This window comes from Lepisma saccharinum, chromosome 2 (assembly GCF_977018435.1).
Source record: "Lepisma saccharinum chromosome 2, izLepSacc3.1, whole genome shotgun sequence".
NCBI lineage: Eukaryota > Metazoa > Arthropoda > Insecta > Zygentoma > Lepismatidae > Lepisma > Lepisma saccharinum.
The window spans coordinates 105,610,353-105,633,033 of NC_139230.1; the positions used below are offsets into that span (position 1 = coordinate 105,610,353).

Genomic DNA, 22,681 nt, shown 5'->3' on the forward strand with positions numbered 1-22,681 from the left:
AGACTTAAGTACTGATCAGAGGTATCTCTATAATTGGTGTATTAGTGTAACAAATGGACACTGCAGTGATGAATTAGCGAATCGCAAACCAGGCCCATTAAACCATTCTAGGTGGCTAACAACAGCTGCAAGACTGCTAAGGTTGTATGTATCGACTGATAAACCCTCAAAAAATTTGACAACTCTTCTGACCTTTGTGGTGATGGTATATACTCCAGTGCAAAGAGATGGATTTATCTTTTCAACTATCAAGTCAAGAGCATTGATGAAAACATTTCACACTAAGAAAGAATATAAGTTGTAAAAGTAATTAGTATTACGATATTGGGCTATATGTAAATGTAAAAGTTTAACATTGTTACATTTTTTGGGTACTAATGGGTACTTGGGTAGTTTATTTTATGTATTTCGGTAGCACAACTTTATGGTTGTATTCAAATCTCTATTTTTTGCACTGGTTTACTTAGGAAACAGGGTATTCTGTGTTTCAGTTTAGGAAAATAAATAAAAAGTTATAATTTTCGGTGAGTAAATGCTGATTTTCAATAAGAAATCTTCAGTGACCCTGGGGCACCACTAAAAATCAATTCTTTTTTCTGAAATAATTAGGGTTAATTAACTGTATAATAACACAGCTTTTCCCACTACAGGCATCTTCATTTTTTGAAAAAAAAAATTGCCCTATATTTTCACTCCACCTTACTGTATATATCAATCCCAGCCCTAGTTATAATGCATGGCGTTCAAAACTCAACGTTAGATAGACCTGATTTCTGTAACAGCTGTGCCTCGGTATACTGTAGCGATTTCTCTATCGAACGGATTAGCAACACTGGTTCTCGCATTGTGCCGCGCCGATCGCGGCAGAAACCCGTGGGTTACACTATACTATGTGTTGTAAAGCTACCACATCTGGAACAGGAGAGGCACAAACAAGGAGAAACCATGCAGCAGCTTGCTGCTCTTTTGAGAGGTGCATGCCATTGTGGGCATGATTTTCGATATAACAGCTTTTAAGACATGATAGATGAGAAGTGTCTGCATTCTGTTGGAAAATGTATTTCAAGATTGTTTTTCAATGTTGTTTAGGAGTTTTGGCCAAAACGTAGTCAATATAATTGTAAGGTGCTAGAAGAGGAACGACTTAACGCGTCACTTGCACGAAAGCTGACATGAGGTAGATACAGATTTCATCTTTGTTATGTGCAAGAATACCTACAAGATGCCTCGATCAATGACTTACTTATATTCAAGTTGACTGATGAGTATAGGACAGTTTCTCAATCTGCAAGGAACAAGGTTGAGGCCCACTTGCAGTATCGTGGGAGCTCAACTTGTTAGAGTGAAGGAAAAGCAAGAAATGACAACCTGTCTTAATGCTTGTGTTGAAAACTGGAGTTCAATATGCATCAAACTGACATACTTCCAAAGCTTAGATATAAAACGTTAATTCCATTTGATAAGTTCAGCCTCCCTTTGCACCTTAGGTTTGATTCAAACTGATGTTGTTTTCAGGTTCCAAAATGATACCATGAGCTGGAGTGACTAGAACGTTCAGTGGCTCTTATATACAACTTTAATGAGTCAATAACAAGGAAATAAAGTGAAATACAGGTCGTTGGGGAGCATGGAAGTCATGTTTCAGATGCTTGAAAAGCTATTTTAAAACTTTACCAACTTCTCCTTAATAAAATTATCTTTGGATTTGAAAGAAATTGATTTTGAAATAAACACCAACTGAATATTTAAAATATCTTAATTTATTTTTGTAATAAATTGAAATTGTGTAATAAATAATTGTATCATTGTGATAAAAATTCATTTCATAGTACAATTTCGTCAATAATTGAAGACTAAAATTGGAAATCGCTGTAAGTGCCACAATAATTCAAACACCTTTTTCCATGTTAAACTGTGCAATGTGCCATGCTTTATAATGTGGTAAAAGTGAAAAGTGTCTGGTAACCCTCTAACTAGTTCAAAGGGCGTGTAAAGAGGTCACTAGTGTGCGGAACAATGCGATTTCCCAATACTTCCGCTTTTGGCACCTACAATGTTTACCACTTTTAGTCCTCAATTACTGAATGCTGTAAATGTCCCATATATCCCATATTACGTTACATATGGATTCTTATGGCAAAACTTCATGTCGCTTGAGCGACCTCTAAATTTTATTCAATTTGGCAGATTTTTTGCAGTAAAATATGTTCATCGAAAAGGAACAAATTTAGCAACTATGCGAAATTAAATTTGAAATATATTTTTTGGACCACCCTAATATATATATATATATATATATATATATATATATATATATATATATATATATATTGAACTTATGAAAATGTAAGATATATACACGTTATTGAAATTATGATAGATATGAACAAGATAACTATCAAGAATACATTTATATTTTAATGTATATGGTACGAGAAACAATAAAGTGGTTATGTCTCCACGTGTCCTTGGCAGTCTATTTTTTATATCTAAATAAAACTCATTCTGATATGTAGCTGTGGTATAAGAAATTTCACCAAAGACACTGTCTAATAACATTGAAAATAATGAAGCTAGAAGAAAGGCTAAACAACTTTTCAAGAGGAAGAAAAAGCAAGAGGAGGAAAAATAACTCGAAGAGATCCAGAATATGTTTTGGGAGAAATGAAGCGCGTAAATGTTATAAAGGTTATGTAAAGTGAAAGGGTTTCAATCTCGAACACTATTTGTAAAGACCAGGATGGAAATATTGTGTGTGTACTAAATACGTGCAATGAATATTTCAGAAAGCTCCAAAATGAGGAACTTATCATAGAAGGAGAGGTGCAAAGGAAGATATGTGAAGGATATGAACCACTAATCGTAAAACATACATTCCAGATTATAAGGAAATTAAAGAGTTTAAATTAAAGAGTTTAAATTAAATTAAATAAATTAATTAAATCAAATTTAATAAAATTAAATAAAAAATTAAAAGCACCAGGAGAGGATATAATGTGTGCGTAGCATATCAAACAGGGAGGTAGATCTCTTCGGAGGAAAATTTAGGAGATAATTAACAACAATTTCTGGGAAACGGAGGAAATTCCAGATGATTGGTATGCATCTATAACATGCTCTATTCACAAGAAATGAGACAAGCTGTTGTGTAACAACTACAGAGGAATATCACTCTGGGGTGTAGCATATAAGATAATCACCAACGTGTTGGCAAAGCGTATAGATCCTTATACTGAAAGCACAATTGGTGGTTACTAATGTGAATTCAAGAATGATCGAGGAACAACAAATCAGATATTCACGCAAATTAGACAAATCCTTGAAAGGACCAATGAGCACAAAATTGACGAACACAGTTTTACATAGATTACAGAAACGCGTAGTATACATAAAGGACAGTTATTTGATACCTTGAAAGAGTTGGGAATCAAGATGAAGTTGATCTTGCTAGTAACAATGGTCCTTCACAAAATAAACAATAAAGTAAAAATCCAAGGAAAGCTTTCAGAAAGTTTCGATACAGCCATAGGACTCCAACAAGGCGATTCAATCTCCACAACTCTCATCAACTTGTGAATGAAAAAGATCATCAAGAATGTATCAATTAACCCTGGAGGAACCATTTTCAACCGAATATGACTTCGTAATACTGGGACGATCACAAACAAGCGTAAAAGAATTAATAGAGGAAATTAAGAATGCAGGAAAGCCAATTAGTATGGTGATAAATGAATCCAAAACTAAATACATGCGCAACTGTGGAAGGAAACGTGAGAAGCAAGACGAAATTGAAGTAAATAAGTGCAAATTTCATAAGGTACACAGGTTTAAATACTTGGACTCATCGGTAACATGTAAAAATGACGTAGAAGAAGAACTAAAATATCAAAGCTGGCAATAAATGCTACTACGCGCTGTTGAAAATCTTAAGGTAAACATACAAATCTCAGCTTCTTAAAATTCATACATATAAGACGGTTATAAGATCCACACTAGTATATGTTGCAGAAGCATGGACAATGCCCAGAAAGATCATGAAGATGCTAAGCATGAGAAAAATCTTAAGGAAGATATATGGGACAATTCAGGATAATAGTAAATAGCGTAAAAGAATGAACCAAGAATTGAGCAGTAAATACAACTCACCTGATATTGTAACCACAATTAAAATCCGGAGATTGGACATTTGATGAGAATGTCAGAGGAAAGAGATGTAAAGAAAGTGTTCAAGGATAACCTGTTATGATTGATTGATTGATTGAGTTGGTGTTTAAAGTCCACTTTATCCACAGTAAGGCTACAATTTATAGTGGGATCCGAACCACTATGTGCCCCCACTTGGTATCGAATCCAGGACACAAACCTGATATGTCGAGATAGCAATATGGTTTAGAGATAGACCTCAGGAAAATAAGAGTAAAGAGATGGAGAACTACATCTGTTGATCGAGAAGAAAGGGCATTGGTTGTGAAGGAAGCAAGCAATGGCCAAACCCTTGAGGGCTGTATGGTGAAGAAGAAGGAGAAGAATGTCTGAATGCTTCCCCTCCCCCCTTAACCTTTGGTGCGAAACGTTGGTGCATCGTTTGTGCACCGAATGTGGCTGCTAATTGAGGACTAAAAGTGGTAAACATTGTAAGTGCCAAAAGCGAAAGTGTTGGGAAATCGCATCGTTCAGCACATCAGCCCGTAAGAACGTTCACACTAGTGACCTCTTTACACGCCCTTTGAACTACTTAGAGGGCTACCAGCCACATTTCACGTTTACCACATTATAAAGCATGGCACATTTCAAAGTTTAACGTGGAAAAGGATGTTTGAATTATTGTGGCACTTACAGCGTTTACCAATTTTAGTCTTCAATCTTTCGTTTGTGATCAACGGGAAACCTGAGATATGGAGACATCAATTTTTGGCATAATGTCCCGCACCTTTTCGAAATGAGACAAAAATAGTTTCAAGCATTTGTGTATCGTATGAGCATAAAACATTATCAATTCACTCACTGATAAATCGATTCAACACTCTCAAATGTCTCTAATTTTTCAGCAATTCTCAGAATTTTAGATGAAACATTTTCCGTTGGTTCTGGAAAAACAGAGTATTTCAATGTTGTTCAATAATGCTAATATTTAACTTAATCAATTTAATTGCATGTTTATAAGTGTACGTACTTCGAATTTCAGTGTGTTTTCGCAATATGTATTTATATATTTAGGAAGAAAAATTAAAAATTAATTTTTAATAACTTGTTTTCTATGGTCTTACTGCAATAATCGGCAAATAACTGCAAATATCTGTTTACTTAATTTAATTGAAAGCCGTTTTCCATGATTATAGAAGTAACTACTTTTGTTCCATTAATTACACACACACACACACACACACACACATACAGTACATATAGTGTGTGTATATGTATATGTATAGTATATATATATGTCAGATTCCCGACATGAAACATTTTTTGTGGTTTCTAGTTATCTTGAAATTGCATGTACGATCAAAATCAATCGACTTCAAAATTAGGAAACATTTTTGTGTGTGCCAAAATATGTATATATCTTCTGACACCTGTTTTATTTTTTTTTTTAATTTGACTACTTCTGTGATACTAATGAGTCTGTCCATCCGGGTTAACTGTCGGCATCTCAGAAACTATCTGAGCTATGATCGGCCACCTGTAACACAACAATCCATCAAAAATGCCTTACAGAAAGCGCGGAAAAATAACAAATCTGAAGATATATTAAAAAAGAAATGGTTTAAAGCAACATAGATTATTCCGATTGGGACGTCAATAAGATAATTTTAAACTGATAAGATAGTTTTAAAATATTTACCTCGATTTTGCTAGTTTGCTTGAAATATAAAATTCTGTGTAATGAACTCCGATTCGAATGTTAATTAATTATCACATAAATTGTCCTAATCAGAATTTATCAAACTACAGAATGGACGCGCTGGGTCTATGGCGCCCAGGTGGTAATTTTTCTGTAATATTCAGTACATGATTGATTGATTGATTTTCTTTATTTTACTTCTCTTTTTGTGCCCCTTTTGGCTAATTTTGCGAAGATGGGGATGAGTGATGATATGATGAAATTGATGAACGAACACTCACAAACATCCATGCCCAGGCCGGGATTCGAAACCGGGACCCTTGGCGTCGTAGCGCCATATGCTTACCACTCCGCCTTTTACTGTAGTGTCGCTCTAAGTAAGTGAAATGACTAACAACTCGTTTGCAATTCATGAATGCGTTCCAAGAGTTTTAGCTTATCTAGAGTTGACCTCCGTAGCGAGGTGGTTTCACAGCGCGCTACGACGCCAGGGGTCCTGGATTCGAATACCGGACTAGGAATGTGTGTTCTTTGCGAGTGTGCCTTCATCAATTTCATATTGTAATCACTCTTCTTCATCGTCACAATTAGTCAAAAGTGGCAAGAAAGCGACGCTAAGTAACAAAAATCAAACTCAAGCTTATCTAGAATAAAGTAAATATAAATGTAACTAACTGACTAACATTTCAAAACGAGTAATATTTCAATAAATTTTCAAATGCTTACACATTCGGTGCACAAACGATGCACAAACTTTTTACACCACCACCATTTGCTTACATGAAAATGACTCTCGACCGTCACGTTTGTAAAGCACAATGCAACAGTTACAGACTGTCCTGTAGCGTTAGTATAGTGATATCGATGTCAGATTAGAAGTCATTTCTTCATAGTGGCCTTTCGCAGTTCAGCATTAAAAAATACTATTCAGGATGACTGTTCATTTTCCTGGAATATATGTATACATTCGAAGAAAATTGGCATTTTATATATCCGTATTGTTTCTACATACAATGAGTAGCAGGATGGAATAAGGAGGGACACGTGGTCTCCTTAGGAGTGGTGGTCTCGTGCCAAGCCATGATGCGGGAAACATGTGGTTCTAGCATGGCTCTAATTAATGAAAGTTGCATGTAGTAAGTTAAGGGCTTGTCATTGCGTTCTTCGGCGTTGACTACATAAGAGTATGTAAGTGACCTACTAACCAAAAAAGATTACATTTTCCTACAAGCGTATTGCTCGAATTAATTAATGCCGCGAAGCATGAAGTCTGGCAGTTTTCATCGTCTTTGTTGTTGAGATCAATGTTAGATCTGTTAGAACGTATAACCAATAAAACACATAAAACCTGGAGATTTCAGATGTTATTTATATTGCCTATGCCTGAAGTGTTAGTGGTGCAGATATAATTCTTTAATTTAATCCTTTATTAATTTGGCCGTTTACAAAATGAAACTGTATTCGTCTGTCACAGAATCAATTTTTAAGGTCAAACTTCCGTACGAGATACTAGATAAACCTTTGCATGTAGACGTTAGTTAATAAGGGAAGTGGTTTCAAAAGCAGAATATTCTGATGAAGATGGCACCCATGAAATGAAATCCTGTGTATATGCTCATAATGGGTGTTCAAGGGGCCATACTAGATTAATTATATGACAATTGAAATCATGCGAATTCTGAAAAGTTTATTTCCAACCTAATCAGTGGATTCTTCTGCAACAGATTCGAAAACAAATCTGTGAGCTAACAAATAATATTAAAAAGTGCACCATAATCAGTGTATCTAACCCTCTGATGTAAAGTTACTATCATTACATTATTTACAATAGGAAGTGCACGGGTCGCCTAAAGATTTGTCGTCTCAAATTCTCAAGTCCCTAAGCTGCGAGAGAAACATCATAATGTAATTGAATTGTATTTTGAAAATTTATATTTTCAACAACCACATGGTATCGAAAAGTTCATCGATTCCAGATCCAGCAACATAAACTAATTAATGACAGCTCATATTAATTTATTTAGGGTTAAAAGAAAATAATCGTGCTTAAATTCGAGCGTTAACTTCATTACTGTACAAAATTTACAACGAAATATCCTAAAGGAACCTAAATTTGTGATGCTGAATAAGGTGATTAGTTTAAAATATCTGAAATAAAAATCATTGTTTTGTATTACAAGCAAGAGAAGTAAGTGCAATAAAAATAAAGAATTGTTCTTAAAAAAAATTAATGGCCTCAACCTGTTCCTTCACAAATTCGGAAAGCATTCTAAACCAGAAGAAGAACATTCGGGGGTTACATACGCGTATGTAAATTACATATATACATATATAGATATATATATATATACATATGTGCTGTAAATGCGATTACAATATGTGCAATTAAGATCGAAATTAACTACTTAGTTTAGGTTTTTACTCAGTCTCTGCAAAATACATAATAATAATATAATGTAATGAAAATCATATGTTATAATTTCTGACATTTAAGCAAAATTATTTAATTTTAATTTTAATGTTGAATGAATTGTTTGCAAATCAGTTTTAATAGATAAAATTACAATAGATCATGCAATATAGTAACTAGGTAGGTGTTCAATCATAATTTGTGTAACATACCATGAGTAGTTGATGAAATGACAGCAATAAATACATTTCACTATTTACGTAAAGAAATTCGACTTGATTTCACCACGCTACTCGACTGCTGTATAAATAGCAGTAGGGAACAGCTCATTTATAATGGAACGAAAATACAGTAAATGTTATTTACCCACTTTCAGCGTACATCGATTCGTATGTTTTCCAATTTGAAAAGGGGCAGGACATTTGTTTAAAATATTTTTGTATCAAATATCATAAGGACAATACATAATTAAGAAAATGACAAGGGCACATCACGCTATCATGCCAGGGGTCCCGGGTTCGAATCCTGGCCTGGGCATGAATTTTTGTGAGTGTCCATTCATCAATTTCATCCCCATCTTCGGAAATTTGCCAAAAGTGGCACAAAAAGCGAAGTAAAATAGAGCAAATCAAATCAAAGAAAATGAAAAGGAAATAGTATCTTATCGCAACGTTCATGGAGATATCTTCGAGCGTGCCAAAACACCACGCTTACTTCACTAAATCTATAAGTAGTTCATTCAACTTCAAGTGAGCACAGACGAAAGTATCAAGTTAAATATAGAACGCAGAGTTGCTGAGGACGTCCAGAACTTGAAATCTCGCGCTCTGGTCTACGGAGGTTTTCCACGGAGAACAAACATAGGAAAAAGGCATCAACCATTTCTGTGTCGTTATTGAAGCAATGCGAAGAATGAGTAGTACTTATTCTTGTAAATTTTCTCTTTCACATGCAAACACGAGCAACACGCATAAATATACATCAAGACATTACATAAGAGTGTGGTCGAACTCGTTCAAAGGATACGCTTATCTTCTTGACAGCTGAATGTAGGTCAATTCAGTTGCCGAAAATGTAGCAGTTGTTGAACCGAAAAAAATTTTCATACGGAAAATAATACAAATTTTTATGCATGTGAAGTGAAAGATGTGTCAATTCAATGAACAATCGTCATCTTTTGAATACTTCATTGGTTGGAATTAGTACCACAACACTCTTTCTTCTTCTTCTATCTAACCCAACACAGCCTAACCTAACATAACCGAGTCTCACTAATGACGTCACGTCAGCCAATCCGACACGTCAGCCAATCGGATTGCTTAAAACTGTAGTAGCAGCAATCACTATCTACTTTAATTGTTGGCCCTGCGTGGAAGGGAGGAAAAGTCAAGGGAAAGAGCACATCTCGCTCCATCCGGGCCGGGCTTTTGTTAACCGTCGGCAAGATCCACATACTTTTGCCAAAGGGCAATTATGCTGAGCGTGTCGTTGCCGGCGAGACCGGTTTACCTGGCTGCCGTCATGGAATATTTGGCCTCCGAAGTCGGCCTTTAATCATAGATGTGTGCACGGAAGGTGCCTGCCCCCCCCCCCCCCAATATGTCCTCAAAACATAAAAATAAAATATATAGAAACTACCATTAAAATGTTGAAAATAATATCCGTGTTTTATAAAAAGTAAGGATTGCAGTTTCATTTTAGATGGCCCGCTCTCTCTCCAAAACAATCTGACATTGTTTATTATAATAATCAGTAGAGCCTGGATTTATAAGCGAAATGCATATTCTTTTCCAGACTTCTCATGGTAAGATGAAAGGTTATACTTCGTATTACATACCTTGATGAACTATTTAACTAAGGTTGAAAGTGCTTATAAATGCGTATTTCTGCAGGAAACGGTTATGCTTGCTTATTTTATGATTTTGATTTAAAATAGCATATTTTACCGAAATCTGTCATACTTCAATCCCATTTCAATCACACGATGGCATTGAGATGGCGAGATCAATGCTTCTAAATAGCGGGCACGAGACTTTCCAGGCCTCTTTTCCTCGTAGGTCAGCTGACGCGATCCACGTCATGCCATGATAAAATTGCGTCCGACAAGCTCAGTCAGGTATTACTGAAAGATCTCGGTTACAAAACACTGTGTCAAATTTATAAAGAGATTTCTGGTGAAGAAACAGACATTGAAAAGGAATTCACCGAAGAAGAACTGTGGTGTTCTTCAAATGTGCCTGTGACGCCATGCTACGTGGAAAACACATTTTCACTGTACAAATAATTCTTCACTGACGGATGTTGGAGCTTCACACAAGAAAATCTCAGGATGACCTTCCTTACATACTGTAACAGCTTTGAATAAGTTAAGAGATCTAATAAACAAATATTTTTTCAGATTTTCCTGTATTTGTTTATGCTTATTTCGGTGCTTATTATTTTCATTTTTTGTGCTTATTAACTTGCATATTTTACTGTTTGATTGTGCTTATAAATCCGGGCTCTAATAATCAGTAATTATGTAGTAAAGAATATGTTTTTCATTTCATAAACCACAGATTTTCTTCACGATCAAACCAATCTCTCTCCGAGCACAGCCTCGAATGCTAATGCAAACTTTCTTCAACACACGAGGCTTATTTGCTAATTTACATTTACATACACGCAATCGAAACTGCAGCCACCAGAAAAAGACATTCAAACTGATTTATGGAGGAGCAATGTGAAATTTATAAAGTGATAATAATATTGGTTTAATAATAGCAATAGTAATTACGAGAAGTTGCTCTTGTCCATTAAAGTGGACAAAAATTTGCTTTTACGATTTATCTTACAGTGAAGCACTGACGTTCCAAGTGAATGATAATACAGTTTCAAAATTGATATTTTTACATATTTTAGCCTCTTCAAGGGTATTATGATGTAACCATTAATAGGCCCATGTTTGCTAATTTAGATTATTGTAAATATTCAGAAAAATCTCTGAAGGGTAAGCTAAGGTGAAGATCCCCGTCCATATAGAACCGTGCCATGAAGGCTCAGCAACTTTCCTTCTATATATTCTACACACCTCCTACCCCTACACACACATATTAGCGTTTTTTGGTGGAGGGGACGTAAGGGTGACATGGAGGCAACTGCATTATCGTAGATAAATGAGATGTCGACACCTGGATACAAAACATGAGATTTTGGTTCTCTCCAGTTTTGTCAAATATTCATACCTTATTTGTGTTGAGTATTCCTTTGCAAACTCAACTTTTAACATAGGTATGGACATTTTTCCTTTTTTTGTTTGGTACGTAGAGTATCAGTCTATTAATTTCGAATAAAATAATGCATTTTAAAATCACGTATACATTAGTGTATTTTTTGCAAGATACAGATGCAACATTTTGATTCTGTTAAGGGACTTGTCCTCACCCCTGCCATTTGCAATGTTACATTCTATGGACACAGATCTGGATAGACATAATATTTACACTGACCTGATTCTGACGTACCCGCAAGTCCTTTGCTGTCAATGAGCTCTTCGAGTTAGCTCTCGAAAACCTGAATCCTTTCCAGAGCTCTCCTGGTGCCAAACTCAAAGGAAAGCCTTCATTGTTATTAGTTAGGAAAGTTTCAAAATGCATTTCTAATGGGAAAATGTATTATTTCTTGTGTAAAAGCTAGTTGTTTATCTTTCCCACTTTATGGTCAGCTCTCCATTACACCCTTGCATATCTTCGATAACTTAAATTCGTTTTACCTTTAAATGACTTCACTACACCTACTACCTACTATAATGTCGGAACAGAAAAGAAAGGATACTTCCACTCCACAACGTCGATACACAGTTTCCGCATGGGGTTTTTGAGCGTTAGGCAGAAGAGAGCCCGCTGAGGTCGATCAGGGGGCGGCTTCACGCCTCGGCGCACTACACGCCGTTGTTGCTGTTGCTGTTGCTGCTGCTGCTTCCCGCTCATTTGTGTAGCACTAAGCGCGGTCTGCCATGCGGTAGACAAAGGCTTCTCCGCTCCAGTGCTTCCGGTACTGGCCGCAGCTCCCGTCTCATTCTGCTGGGCTCCTGCAAGCAAATAGAATGCAACACCTCAGCAAATATGACTACTCTTAAGCATGATGGACACATATAGTGTAATTTCCTTTCATGTAAAAATCGACCGGTTGGGCGGAAACCACAAAGAGAGCATGTTCTCAAAACGGAGAAGCACGTGCCGAAAAAGCACCCTGCACATTAAGCGTTAATTAAAAAGGAGAGAAGGGGAGGATGCGTGTGCGTGCTCACATGTTTATAGTTTGAATCTAGATTAACTCTTCTTGATCATTTTGGGTACAAAATGTACGCAACATGTAAATGTAAATGTAAATGAATAATACATGTTTCGACTATTTTTATGTTAACGTAGAGATTGTAAACATTAATGTGAACTTGAAAAAAATAACAATGTTCTTATCCTCGATTGCTGAGCTTGTTCCCAACTCACTAGTTCCCAGCCAGAGCATTGACACTGTAATGTTCTTCATGTCGGAAGTTCTGGATATCCAGGAATATCCAAAATACATCCATTGGATATTCCCTGAATATTTATTTGTCTGCAAACGTAATATCTTGGCGATATCCAGAAAATGATATATTGTAGACGTTTATGTTTCACTTTTGGACTTGTTTCAGACATAAAGCGGGGCCCTATCTGGAGGCTATGCTTCGATTTATACATTTTTTGTAGGTACTTTGGATATTGTATGGATAGAAAACGTTCACTTTTTAGACTAAATTTGGATCTTATCTGGACATTATTTAGATGTGAAAATAACATCTTTTGGACTAGTATTTAACATATTCTTGATGTTTTTGAAATGTAAGAATGATGTTTCCTGAACGTTTTATTAACTAGAATGGATCCTTTTCGGCACATTTTTCTACCACATACGAAAAACGTTTTTGAATTATATTTAAACATTATCAGAACATTATTTAGATATCAAATAGAATTCTCCTGTACTAGAGTACTACTTCTTAGTACAATTGAAAAATGGGGTGAAGATGCTTTTAACCGCACTAGAAATGAGAAGTATGTATTTCAAAACCAATAACTACGTGAACATGAAAATATATGTGCACTAGTGGCACTAATGGCCGAATACTTTGAAGACTGGAGTGACGATCTCGTCGGAGAAGGTTTTGCATCTGAGTCACGGCCTGGATATTTGTGAATGTTCGGTTGTTCCTTTGTGAATGTTACTCATGATATACATATAAAACAATTTTCTTTTTAGGTTTAATTTACCACGCTAGCACACACCCATGCACACAGAGAGTTTTGTCGTAGAACAGCTTAAGGCTGAACCTCGGTCTGTAGTAACTAGAAATACTTTACTATTCTATTTTACATAGGTCCTAGATGCTTGATTGATTGATTTGGTGTTTTAAGTCCACTTAAGGCACAGTAAGGCTAATAGAGACTGGACCTACAGTTTAAAGTGGGATCCGAAACACTATGTGCCTCCACCGGGTATCAAACCCGGGACCCTTAGATTACAAGGCGACGACGCTACCACTGCGCTATCGGGGAGGCTTCAGGTCCTAGATGCGTTCAACGCTTACTTAATATATGAACCTACAACTATCAGTCCCACATGCAAGTCAGAGAGATCTGTAGTATAATTCGTTATTATAAAATCACTAATTCAACTTTACCCACTTCAAATATCAACATTATACATTGCCATTTTCCATAAAATTTATCTCATCTTCTCATGCAAGCACACAGCCATGAAATACGATCTAATGCTAAGGAGAAAGGACGCAATAGTACTTTCTAAATTTGATTACTTGCTAGATATTACATATTCGGTTAAAAGAGTAAGCAGAAAAAAAGGTTTTCTAGAACACACGGCATATTGCATCAAATAATTTCAAAATTAACTATCTTACATGTTAACCACTCGATACATTTACTATTTTAGATAATAGCGATGTATATTACGTGCAATCATTAATGTTTCCAGATAGTGAAGTTTCTGGTTTGAAGATATCAGTGGAGCCAACAAACAAGTTAAGGATGATTGAATTGTTATCTTAAGTCCACTTTATGCACAGTGAGGCTAATTGGGATTGGACCTACAGTTTAAAGTGGGATCCGAACCACTATGCGCCTCAACTGGGTATCGAACCCAGAACCCCTTGATTACAAGGCGATGACGCTACCACTGCGCCATCAGGAAGGCTCAAGTTAAGGATGAACTTGCAATAGTACATACTTCATTGTACAACAGTGAGCCTCCGCCTTGTGTCACAACTCGCACTTGCCAACCATCTCATCCAAGCAAATCAGTCTATGTTTTATCTGACGTCTAATAAACATTACAGGCTGTAATTTCCATATTGATGTTACTTTCTTCGATAATTTCTTCCTTGTTTACATAAGCTGTTCCTCATTTTTCTCTCAACTTTCATTGTTGAGAATTTGTATACCATTTCAGTTTCAATCATAATTTAATTTCATAATAATAGTAAGAGTGCATACTTGTACAAGTAAGATCATTAGCAAATCTGAGGTCTGTTCGCTGTTTTTTTGTTAATTGTTTGCAAAGTTGTACAAAATAGAAAGTATTAATTACACCGGGCCATTTTCTTTTTATATCAGCCAAAGCATTTTTATTTAATTTCGATTAGCAGCAACAAGCGTATCGTCGTGGAGGGGAGGTGATATTTAACGTTGTTGAGTTTTTGACAACGAATCAAGGGAGAGGAGTTATATATGTGGCAGGCGATCCAACACAAGCGAGGGAGGGTATGAGAGAGGAGAAACCTTTCACTTTAGTTCCTGAGTTTGCCTGGTTTTTTCTTAACTTGGTCGAGCTGTAAGAAGGACAGGAACCACAGTAGAAGATATTTGTCAAGCTGTTGGTTAGATTACACATTCCCCTACTCATTATATTCCATGATTTTCAAGTATCCTATGCTTGACAAGTGGTATCTGTTTATATTGTCAGCTAGAGTAGTAAGTTTTTTTTCTCTCTTGTAGTTAGCAATAAAAAAGGCGCAAAAATGATTCATATCCTTCGTAAACCATCAATATATTACATGATCATTTCGAAACATTAACGTTATGCAAAAAGTACAAGATGTGAATAATCTATTTTGCTGACATTGTAAAATAACTGGATTTTGAGCAAAATGTTAATTACTGCTGTCACTGCTAATTTACTTATCATGAAAGATGGAAGAAGAAAGAAAAATGCTAGTAGATTAGCCAAATGTTTTCTAAACCTAACAGACGAAAAGAAATACAGAAGGAAAGTTGCCAGACAAATCTGCCAAGAAGGAAAAAGCAACGTTAAGTAACAGAAATCAAACAAGAGTTTGTATTTTTTCAGTTACCGATATTTTTTTCGCATTAAAATTTTGCGTTATTTATTGCTCTATGCTCATGTCATAAGTGAATTAGATTATGAATTTTTCACATGTTGGTATTTCTTTCTTGCGTTAATAATGTCAATGTCCTTGCTTCTGGCAACTTTTCAATGTTTAGAGTTCTCCGGGGAGAGAACTTCAGCTAAGGGTTTTGGTTGGAATTTCGAAACTGTCTCCTGCCATGCATGTTATTCTCCGAATCTGCCTCGCCAGAGAATGCTCGCAGGCATAGATTGTACGCTTGTAAAGCGCATGCGCGTGGGAATGGCGCCCTGACATATTTCTCTACCTGCAAACTTCACAACTGTTGCGGAATAAAAAAATACACATATATATATAGACGTGAATAGTATGTGTGTTCACCGCAGTGCGGCGCCCGTTACGTTCTAACGAGCAGCCGACTCTGGTTACGGTGATAATCAGATGCAGTTTTCTTATCACCTCCTACAGCTTGAGATTCTCCTCCGAATTTTGTTATCACCTCTTACTGTTTGTAACTTCTTTGGATTAAAACTTTTCTCTGAACTAACTTGCTTTGAAATCTTACTCTTAAATGCATTATAAGTTTCGTTTTTAAAATTTCTGCTTTTTACCGTCATGTTCATGTGCGCAAGTTAATAATTATTACGTAGTGGCTTATTTTCATTTTATTTCGAGGTAGATTAAGTTATTTTTGTTTGTGCTGATTAGTGTTTGTTCCTTGTATCTGCACGACACAGTAAAATGGAATGCTGATAACAAATAGAGCAGTGCATTAGAATATAAGAGTTTAAAAAGATTTACCCTCAACAAGTGATAACTTGGGACGGATTCTATACATGTACGTTTCATGAAGTCCCTGCACCTATTTCAGTCTGTATGGATTACTTTGATAAATAATTATGAAGTTATATATGGTATTTAGCATATGCACACAATTTGCATATTTTGGGGATATTTTTTTTAAGGGAAGTTAAACTTGAGTGGCTTTGATGTTTCTTACCCAATATTTATGAGGATAAGGATAAGAGAAAAACTTTGATCGTAGTTGCACTCCTTCTGTTAATCCAATTAATGGAAAATCGCCATCTAAAGACGAGCCAATAGATTTTTTTGAGTCAGAGAGGAAGGTAAACCCCCCCAAATCAGGTAGCCACCCCTCACATCACTTCATACAGGACTAAGTTAAGCATGCATGGGACATTTTTAGTTAAATTAAACGTAGACAGAAAAATGGAAAGTAGCATTTGATTTTACAGATTTAAAAAATACAAAAATAATTATTTTTGGATCATAAAACAGAACGTAATTCAGTGAGCGAATGCACGTTACATACAACAGAATGTATGCTTATACAGCATCAGATTACCATAAAATTATGTACTTGAGTTCATCCCCTTGTTTTGAGCAAAATATGTTTTCAAATATTTTAACGTAAATAATTTTTACGCAGTCATAAAAATCCATACGTGAAGTCATTACGCAAATATTTTTTAAAAAATATGTATCAAGTAAATTCCCTGTCAGATCCTGACGAGGACTGACAAATCCTGGAAGAGGAGAACTGGAAGCTATGTTTTCCTCCTCTGAGCCAATGTCTACTGCTCCTGAGATAACAGGGCCTACATGATATACGGATGGTGATATCAATCTGATGGATTTTCCATTGTTAAAACAAACATAGTAACACTCTTTTTATTGATTAAGATTTAGTGTAGGTTCATAAAAATGTTGTATCCTAAGCAACATGCTTACCTCGCCTTAATATTCTGAACCTTCTTGTCACCTTCTATCCCAAACTTTCCTTCCTTTTTCTTGTCTCAATCCACGAAGAACAAAATCAATTTTCATTGCTGTCATAAATATAACTTTATTTATTAGTAACGAAGGAAAACACATTATCATATAAAATAGACACGGTCCAATTGAATAATCATATTTTTCACTTACCATTCCAATTTGTTTTGGAGGTCGGAGGGTTTTTAAAAATATATACATAATGACGTCCTTCATATCTGTGCGCGTGAGAGAGTAAACACAGGTAGAGAGCGCCCTTGAGTTAATGCTGTTGGCTGTGCTAATTAGTTTTCTCTAACATATTTTTATTTGTGTCTATTTAAATAGTCTACATACTTTTGTAAGTTCGTTGTTAATCGTTGCCCTAAAGTAAATAATAAAAATAATCCTGTGCGTAACAGTCCATGAAGGGCTTTGGCTTACCTACCGACTGCAGGTCTCCCTCCCACGCTTTCCTTGGTGACCTCTAAGCATGAAGATCTCCAACCAGGATTGGAATAGTCGGGGGGTCAGCCCGACGTATCCCCAGCCGTTATAGTAGGTCTCCGCGACCGGATTACGCTTGCTCATTCGAAGCTCCCCAATTTCCTAACTATGGTGGGTTGCCACCGGCCCTATACACAGGACAGGAAGGGGCACGAAGGTGGGATCTTCCGCCTCCACTCACCAGTCGCTCTTTATTCACCCTCTCACTCAGTGTCTTCTTTCTTCTTTGCTTAGATCTTCTTTCTTCAAAAAAAAAAAAAAAAAGAAACTGAGTGCGGTTTTGACGTTCGTGTCCTGGTAAGAAGGGATGTTACTTTAGGAGTGGGTTAGAAGGATTCCACTTTTGCCTCCTCTTGAAATATGATTGAGAATAGAATAAGACGAGTATAAGTGAAACTTGAGTCTTGGTACCTTTATGAAAACCAAGACGTATGAACTTTCGTGTTGGTTCTTTATAAGTTTGTTGTGTATATATAATGTAATAAGAGAAAGAGTATATATAAAATACAATTAGATGATAAACAATCATAAGCAAAAAGATATATATATTATACATTTATGTAGGAATATAATAATAGGTTATATGAGTACTGGGATGATGAACTATCAAGGTTTAATTAGGTGTTCCGTATTTGGCATCTCCTCCTTTCTTCAGCCTGGAGGTGTCGGTGTGAATCTCTGACAATTTGGATTCATTCCATTCCAGTCTGTCTCTTTCTGAGTGTAGTTACGTAGTATCTTCTTCTATTTATGGAAGTAGGCCCATCTTCATAGAACTTGATATTACTAGGATAATATTATTTGATATTATTAGGATCCTCCTCTTCTGAGTCCGAAGATTCAGGATCAGTCCTCTCATGTCTTCTTGTAGATCTTCTTAGTTCAGCTGCGACTCTTCTCTCTGTCACTGGTTTCCCAGGATTTGGTTGGCCATTTCCGGGCACCTTTCTTGAGGTTCTGTATTCAAGCTCTTCATTGCTTGAAATTATTTCAGCCAACTTATTTACTATACAAAATATTGTTCGATCAGTCATTGTTGGATGCAATACATCCTGTCGAAGATTAACCCTCAATTTCGTGATCCGGGTATCCTGGAATTTTGTGCAATGAATCAAGGCATGTTCAGGTGTATCTAATGTTTTGCAAGTTGGACACTGGTCGTCCGTGCCAAGGTCAAATCTCTTTAAATAAGTTCTGTAAGGACCGTGTCCCGTAATGTAGTGTGTTAGTCCCTTTGTGGGTTTTATATAAGATTTGGATGATCGGACTTTGGCCTCTGGTATGTATTGCTTGGTGTGTTGAGATCCCTGATGTTCTCTCCATTCTGCATACCAGGCACTTTGGAGGTATTGATCAATGTCTTGCAGGGAATATATGTTGATTCCTAGAAGTTGCTCTTTCTTTCGTTCTTTCGATATTCCCTTTTCTTCCACCAATACCTGGCTGCAATTCTTTGGATTTCCATATCAAGGGGTAAAACTCCAGCTATGACTATGACTGCTAAGGTGGCTGTTATTCTGAAAGCTCCTAAGATACGCAAATGTACATTCCGTTGAGCTGGCCGAAGTCGTTGTCTTATTTGCTTATTGATAGTGAGCATTGCCCATGCCGACGCGGCATAACTTACAGTAGGTACGAATACTGATTTGTAATAATTCATCGCCGTTGCAAATGGGATTTTATATGCTGAATTTCCCATACTCAATATGGTATGCATGGCAGTCTTTGCCTTGGACAGAGCCTTAGTTATGTGAATTCTTAGACTTAGCTGTGCTTCCATTGTAAGTCCTAGGTATTTAATTTCCTTGACAAACCTTATTGAGTGTTGTAAAAGCCTGAAAGTTTGATCCCTTTGTAATTTCTCCTTTGAGTAGGATCTGATATGTCTTTTCTTTCGCTATTTCAAGCTTAGAATCCAATGTCCGTCGGTGAGAATCTTCATTGCACTGTTAGCCTTGGACTCGAGCTCCCTACGATTGTCGGCCGCGATTAGCATTAGAAGGTCATCAGCATAAGCAATAACATCCAATATTTGTGTACTTTCTTTCAAGTTAATGAGGAGAGGTTCCAGCACGACATTTCATACGATTGGTCCTAGGACTGAGCCCTGAGGACATCCCTTGTTTACTTCTCTTGTTAGACTCTCTTCACCCCATAAGAATTGTACCTTTCGTTGACTCAGGTAATTCTCGATGATCCTGTAAAGAGGTCCTGGTAGCTGCAGATTTTGAAGTTGTAGTAAGAGGTACGGCCAACAGAGGTTATCAAAAGCCCCTGTGATGTCAAATGTTATGGCTAGTACATACTTTAGGGGATTTTCTAGGACCGTTTCTTGAACTCTATTTATGGCATCCTCTGTACATCTCTCTTTACAAAATCCATACTGCCTATTGGAATTTCTTATTAGAATTAAACGCTCGGTTAGGCGTTTAACCAATAGCCGTTCTAGAAGTTTGCCTAAGTTATCTAACAGGCATATCGGTCTATAAGATTTTGGTTTTCTGGATCTCTCTTACTAACTTTTAGAAACATCACCAGTGTTGCAAGTTTCCATTCTTCGGGGAACACCCCTTCCAGTATGCATTGGTTATACTTATATGTCACTTGTAATCCAGGGAGTAATTCATTTTTTAATATCTTTAAAATTTCATTTGTGATTCCGTCGGGGCCGGGATCCCTGCCGTTTCTTGTTTTGTCAATTATCACGGCAATCTCTTCTTGAGCAAAGGGGACCAGTGCTGTCTGGTTGTTGTATTGATTATCGACTCTTTGCCTTATATTTGTCTGTTGTTGTGTATCCTTTTGTGGGCCATCAGTAGGAAGTAGACTATCTATGAGATATTGAACAGCCTCATCCCAAGTCTTTGTGTAATCCCCATTTTCCAATTTGAGGGGTATTGGAGTAAATTTCGATCCACTCTTATAGGCTACCATTTTATATGGCATTCCCAAGGGATTTTTCTTGATTTCTCTCTGTACGAGCATTGCCCAAGTCTTGATCTTATATTGTTCGATTAATGATCCATATATCCACTTGGAATTCCTATACTTTTCAAGATAGTATACTCTATCTCTTTCGGTTTTGGACTTTTGATAGAGCTTTCGTAGTTTCCTAGTGGTGCTCCTGCGTTTTAAGATGTAGTACGGAAAATTCCGTTTATAGCTTGGTTTGCTAGTTGTTGGTATCATTCTAATCGCGTTAGTTATTATCTGAGATGGTTGAGCAATATTCCCGAGCGCCCGTGTCTCCGGACTTAGCGGATTGAGTCTAATCTGGTTTGCAACAAAGGTCCTTAAAACTTCTTGGTCCGTAACATTCCATTTTCTTTTGTGGGTACTGGTACTATTTAATGTGTCTGCCGTCTTGAGCTTAATATCGTAGCCAATCGTGCTATGGTCACTGACAGTAATTTTTTTTACCCACCAACTGCCAACTGACAGTCGTCCTTTGTAGTTGGTAATTGTCAAATCTATATGTGAGCTGCCTCCACTTCCATTGATGAAATTTGGAATATGAGATCTTCGATTTGCAACATGCAGAACCTTGCTAGCTAAAATATCTTCCAATTCTTCTCCTCGCTCGTCGGTGCGCTTGCTAAACCATAATCTAGATTTGGCGTTTGCATCCATGCCAATTTGAATATACTTGTCTGAAAATTCAGTTACTATGTCCTCTAGATGATCTAGGTATGGTTTTATTGGATCTTTGTATTGACAATAAAGATTGGTCATTATCCAATTCTCACAACCCAACCGAATCTCAATGACAATGCAATGTGATGTTGAGGTGCTTCGATGCCAAAAAACTTTAAGATCTGGATTTGCGACTATGGTTAGTGCTTTAGGTATATTAGTCATGATGTAGGTTTGCATCTGCCTTTAAAGTGGTATGGTTCCTGAACAAGGGCAATGTCTATATCATTTGTCACCAAATAATTAACCTCTTCCTGAGTGGCAATTTTTGATCCTTGTGCTTTTATTTGGATGATTTTCAAAATTTCTTTGTCGGAACTATGATTTGCATTTGTGGTGTTATCCATAATTGATCTTTGATATGGCTCTATAAAATAATTCCTTTTGTGTAGGGCAATGTCCTTGTACGCATGTGCTTTCCCTGGTCTTGCATGGGATACATACTCTAACATTTGCCGTTGGACATTCATTTTCTTGATGTTGTTCACCACATTTTCCACATACTTGGTCGTTCGGACAGTACTTGCTGATATGCCCTAAATCTTGGCACTCAAAGCATCTAGGTACTGAGATGTAATATTTAATGTTGATGACTACGAATGGTAGATATAATTGATTCCAGCCAATGATTAAGTTTCGGATCGCAGGAGAGACTTCTATTACTACATGAGAAGTTGTTTTCTTGCGTCTTCCTGTTCTGAACCTAAATCTTAGGTTATGATCCATTTCCTCCCTTGTCATCATGTTCTCAAAATTCATATATATAAATATTCTAGTAGTTCCTGGTCGTTGTATGACTTTCGGACGTCGTATAAGATAAGAAAAGGGTTTTTCTTTTTGATAGGTTGGTTCCATTCTTAGGCCTTTGGATAACTCGTTGTCCATCATCTTTTGGAGCTCTTGCTCCGTGGCTAGCTCTACAATTAGCAAGTATTTAGTTGATCTCATTCCAGATATTCTTATCTTATCCGCTGTGGGCTTTATACTTTCGATAATATCCTGTCACATCTTCTTGGGGTCCTTATCCGCAGCCCTGTTGAAGAGGGTTGGTTTT

The 22,681-nt window shown here is 36.6% G+C and overlaps 1 protein-coding gene across 5 annotated transcripts in view; it reads right to left on the bottom strand.

The window, feature by feature from the left end:
* Nucleotides 1-22,681, bottom strand: part of Ca-alpha1D (Ca[2+]-channel protein alpha[[1]] subunit D) — a 1,588,055-nt gene that overhangs the window by 1,497,582 nt on the left and 67,792 nt on the right. For all 5 annotated transcript variants that reach the window (XM_083117527.1, XM_083117525.1, XM_083117526.1 and 2 more), the window contains exon 2: nt 12,066-12,321. In XM_083117527.1, coding sequence (XP_082973653.1) covers nt 12,066-12,321 — 256 coding nt within the window. The remainder of the gene's footprint in view (nt 1-12,065; nt 12,322-22,681) is intronic.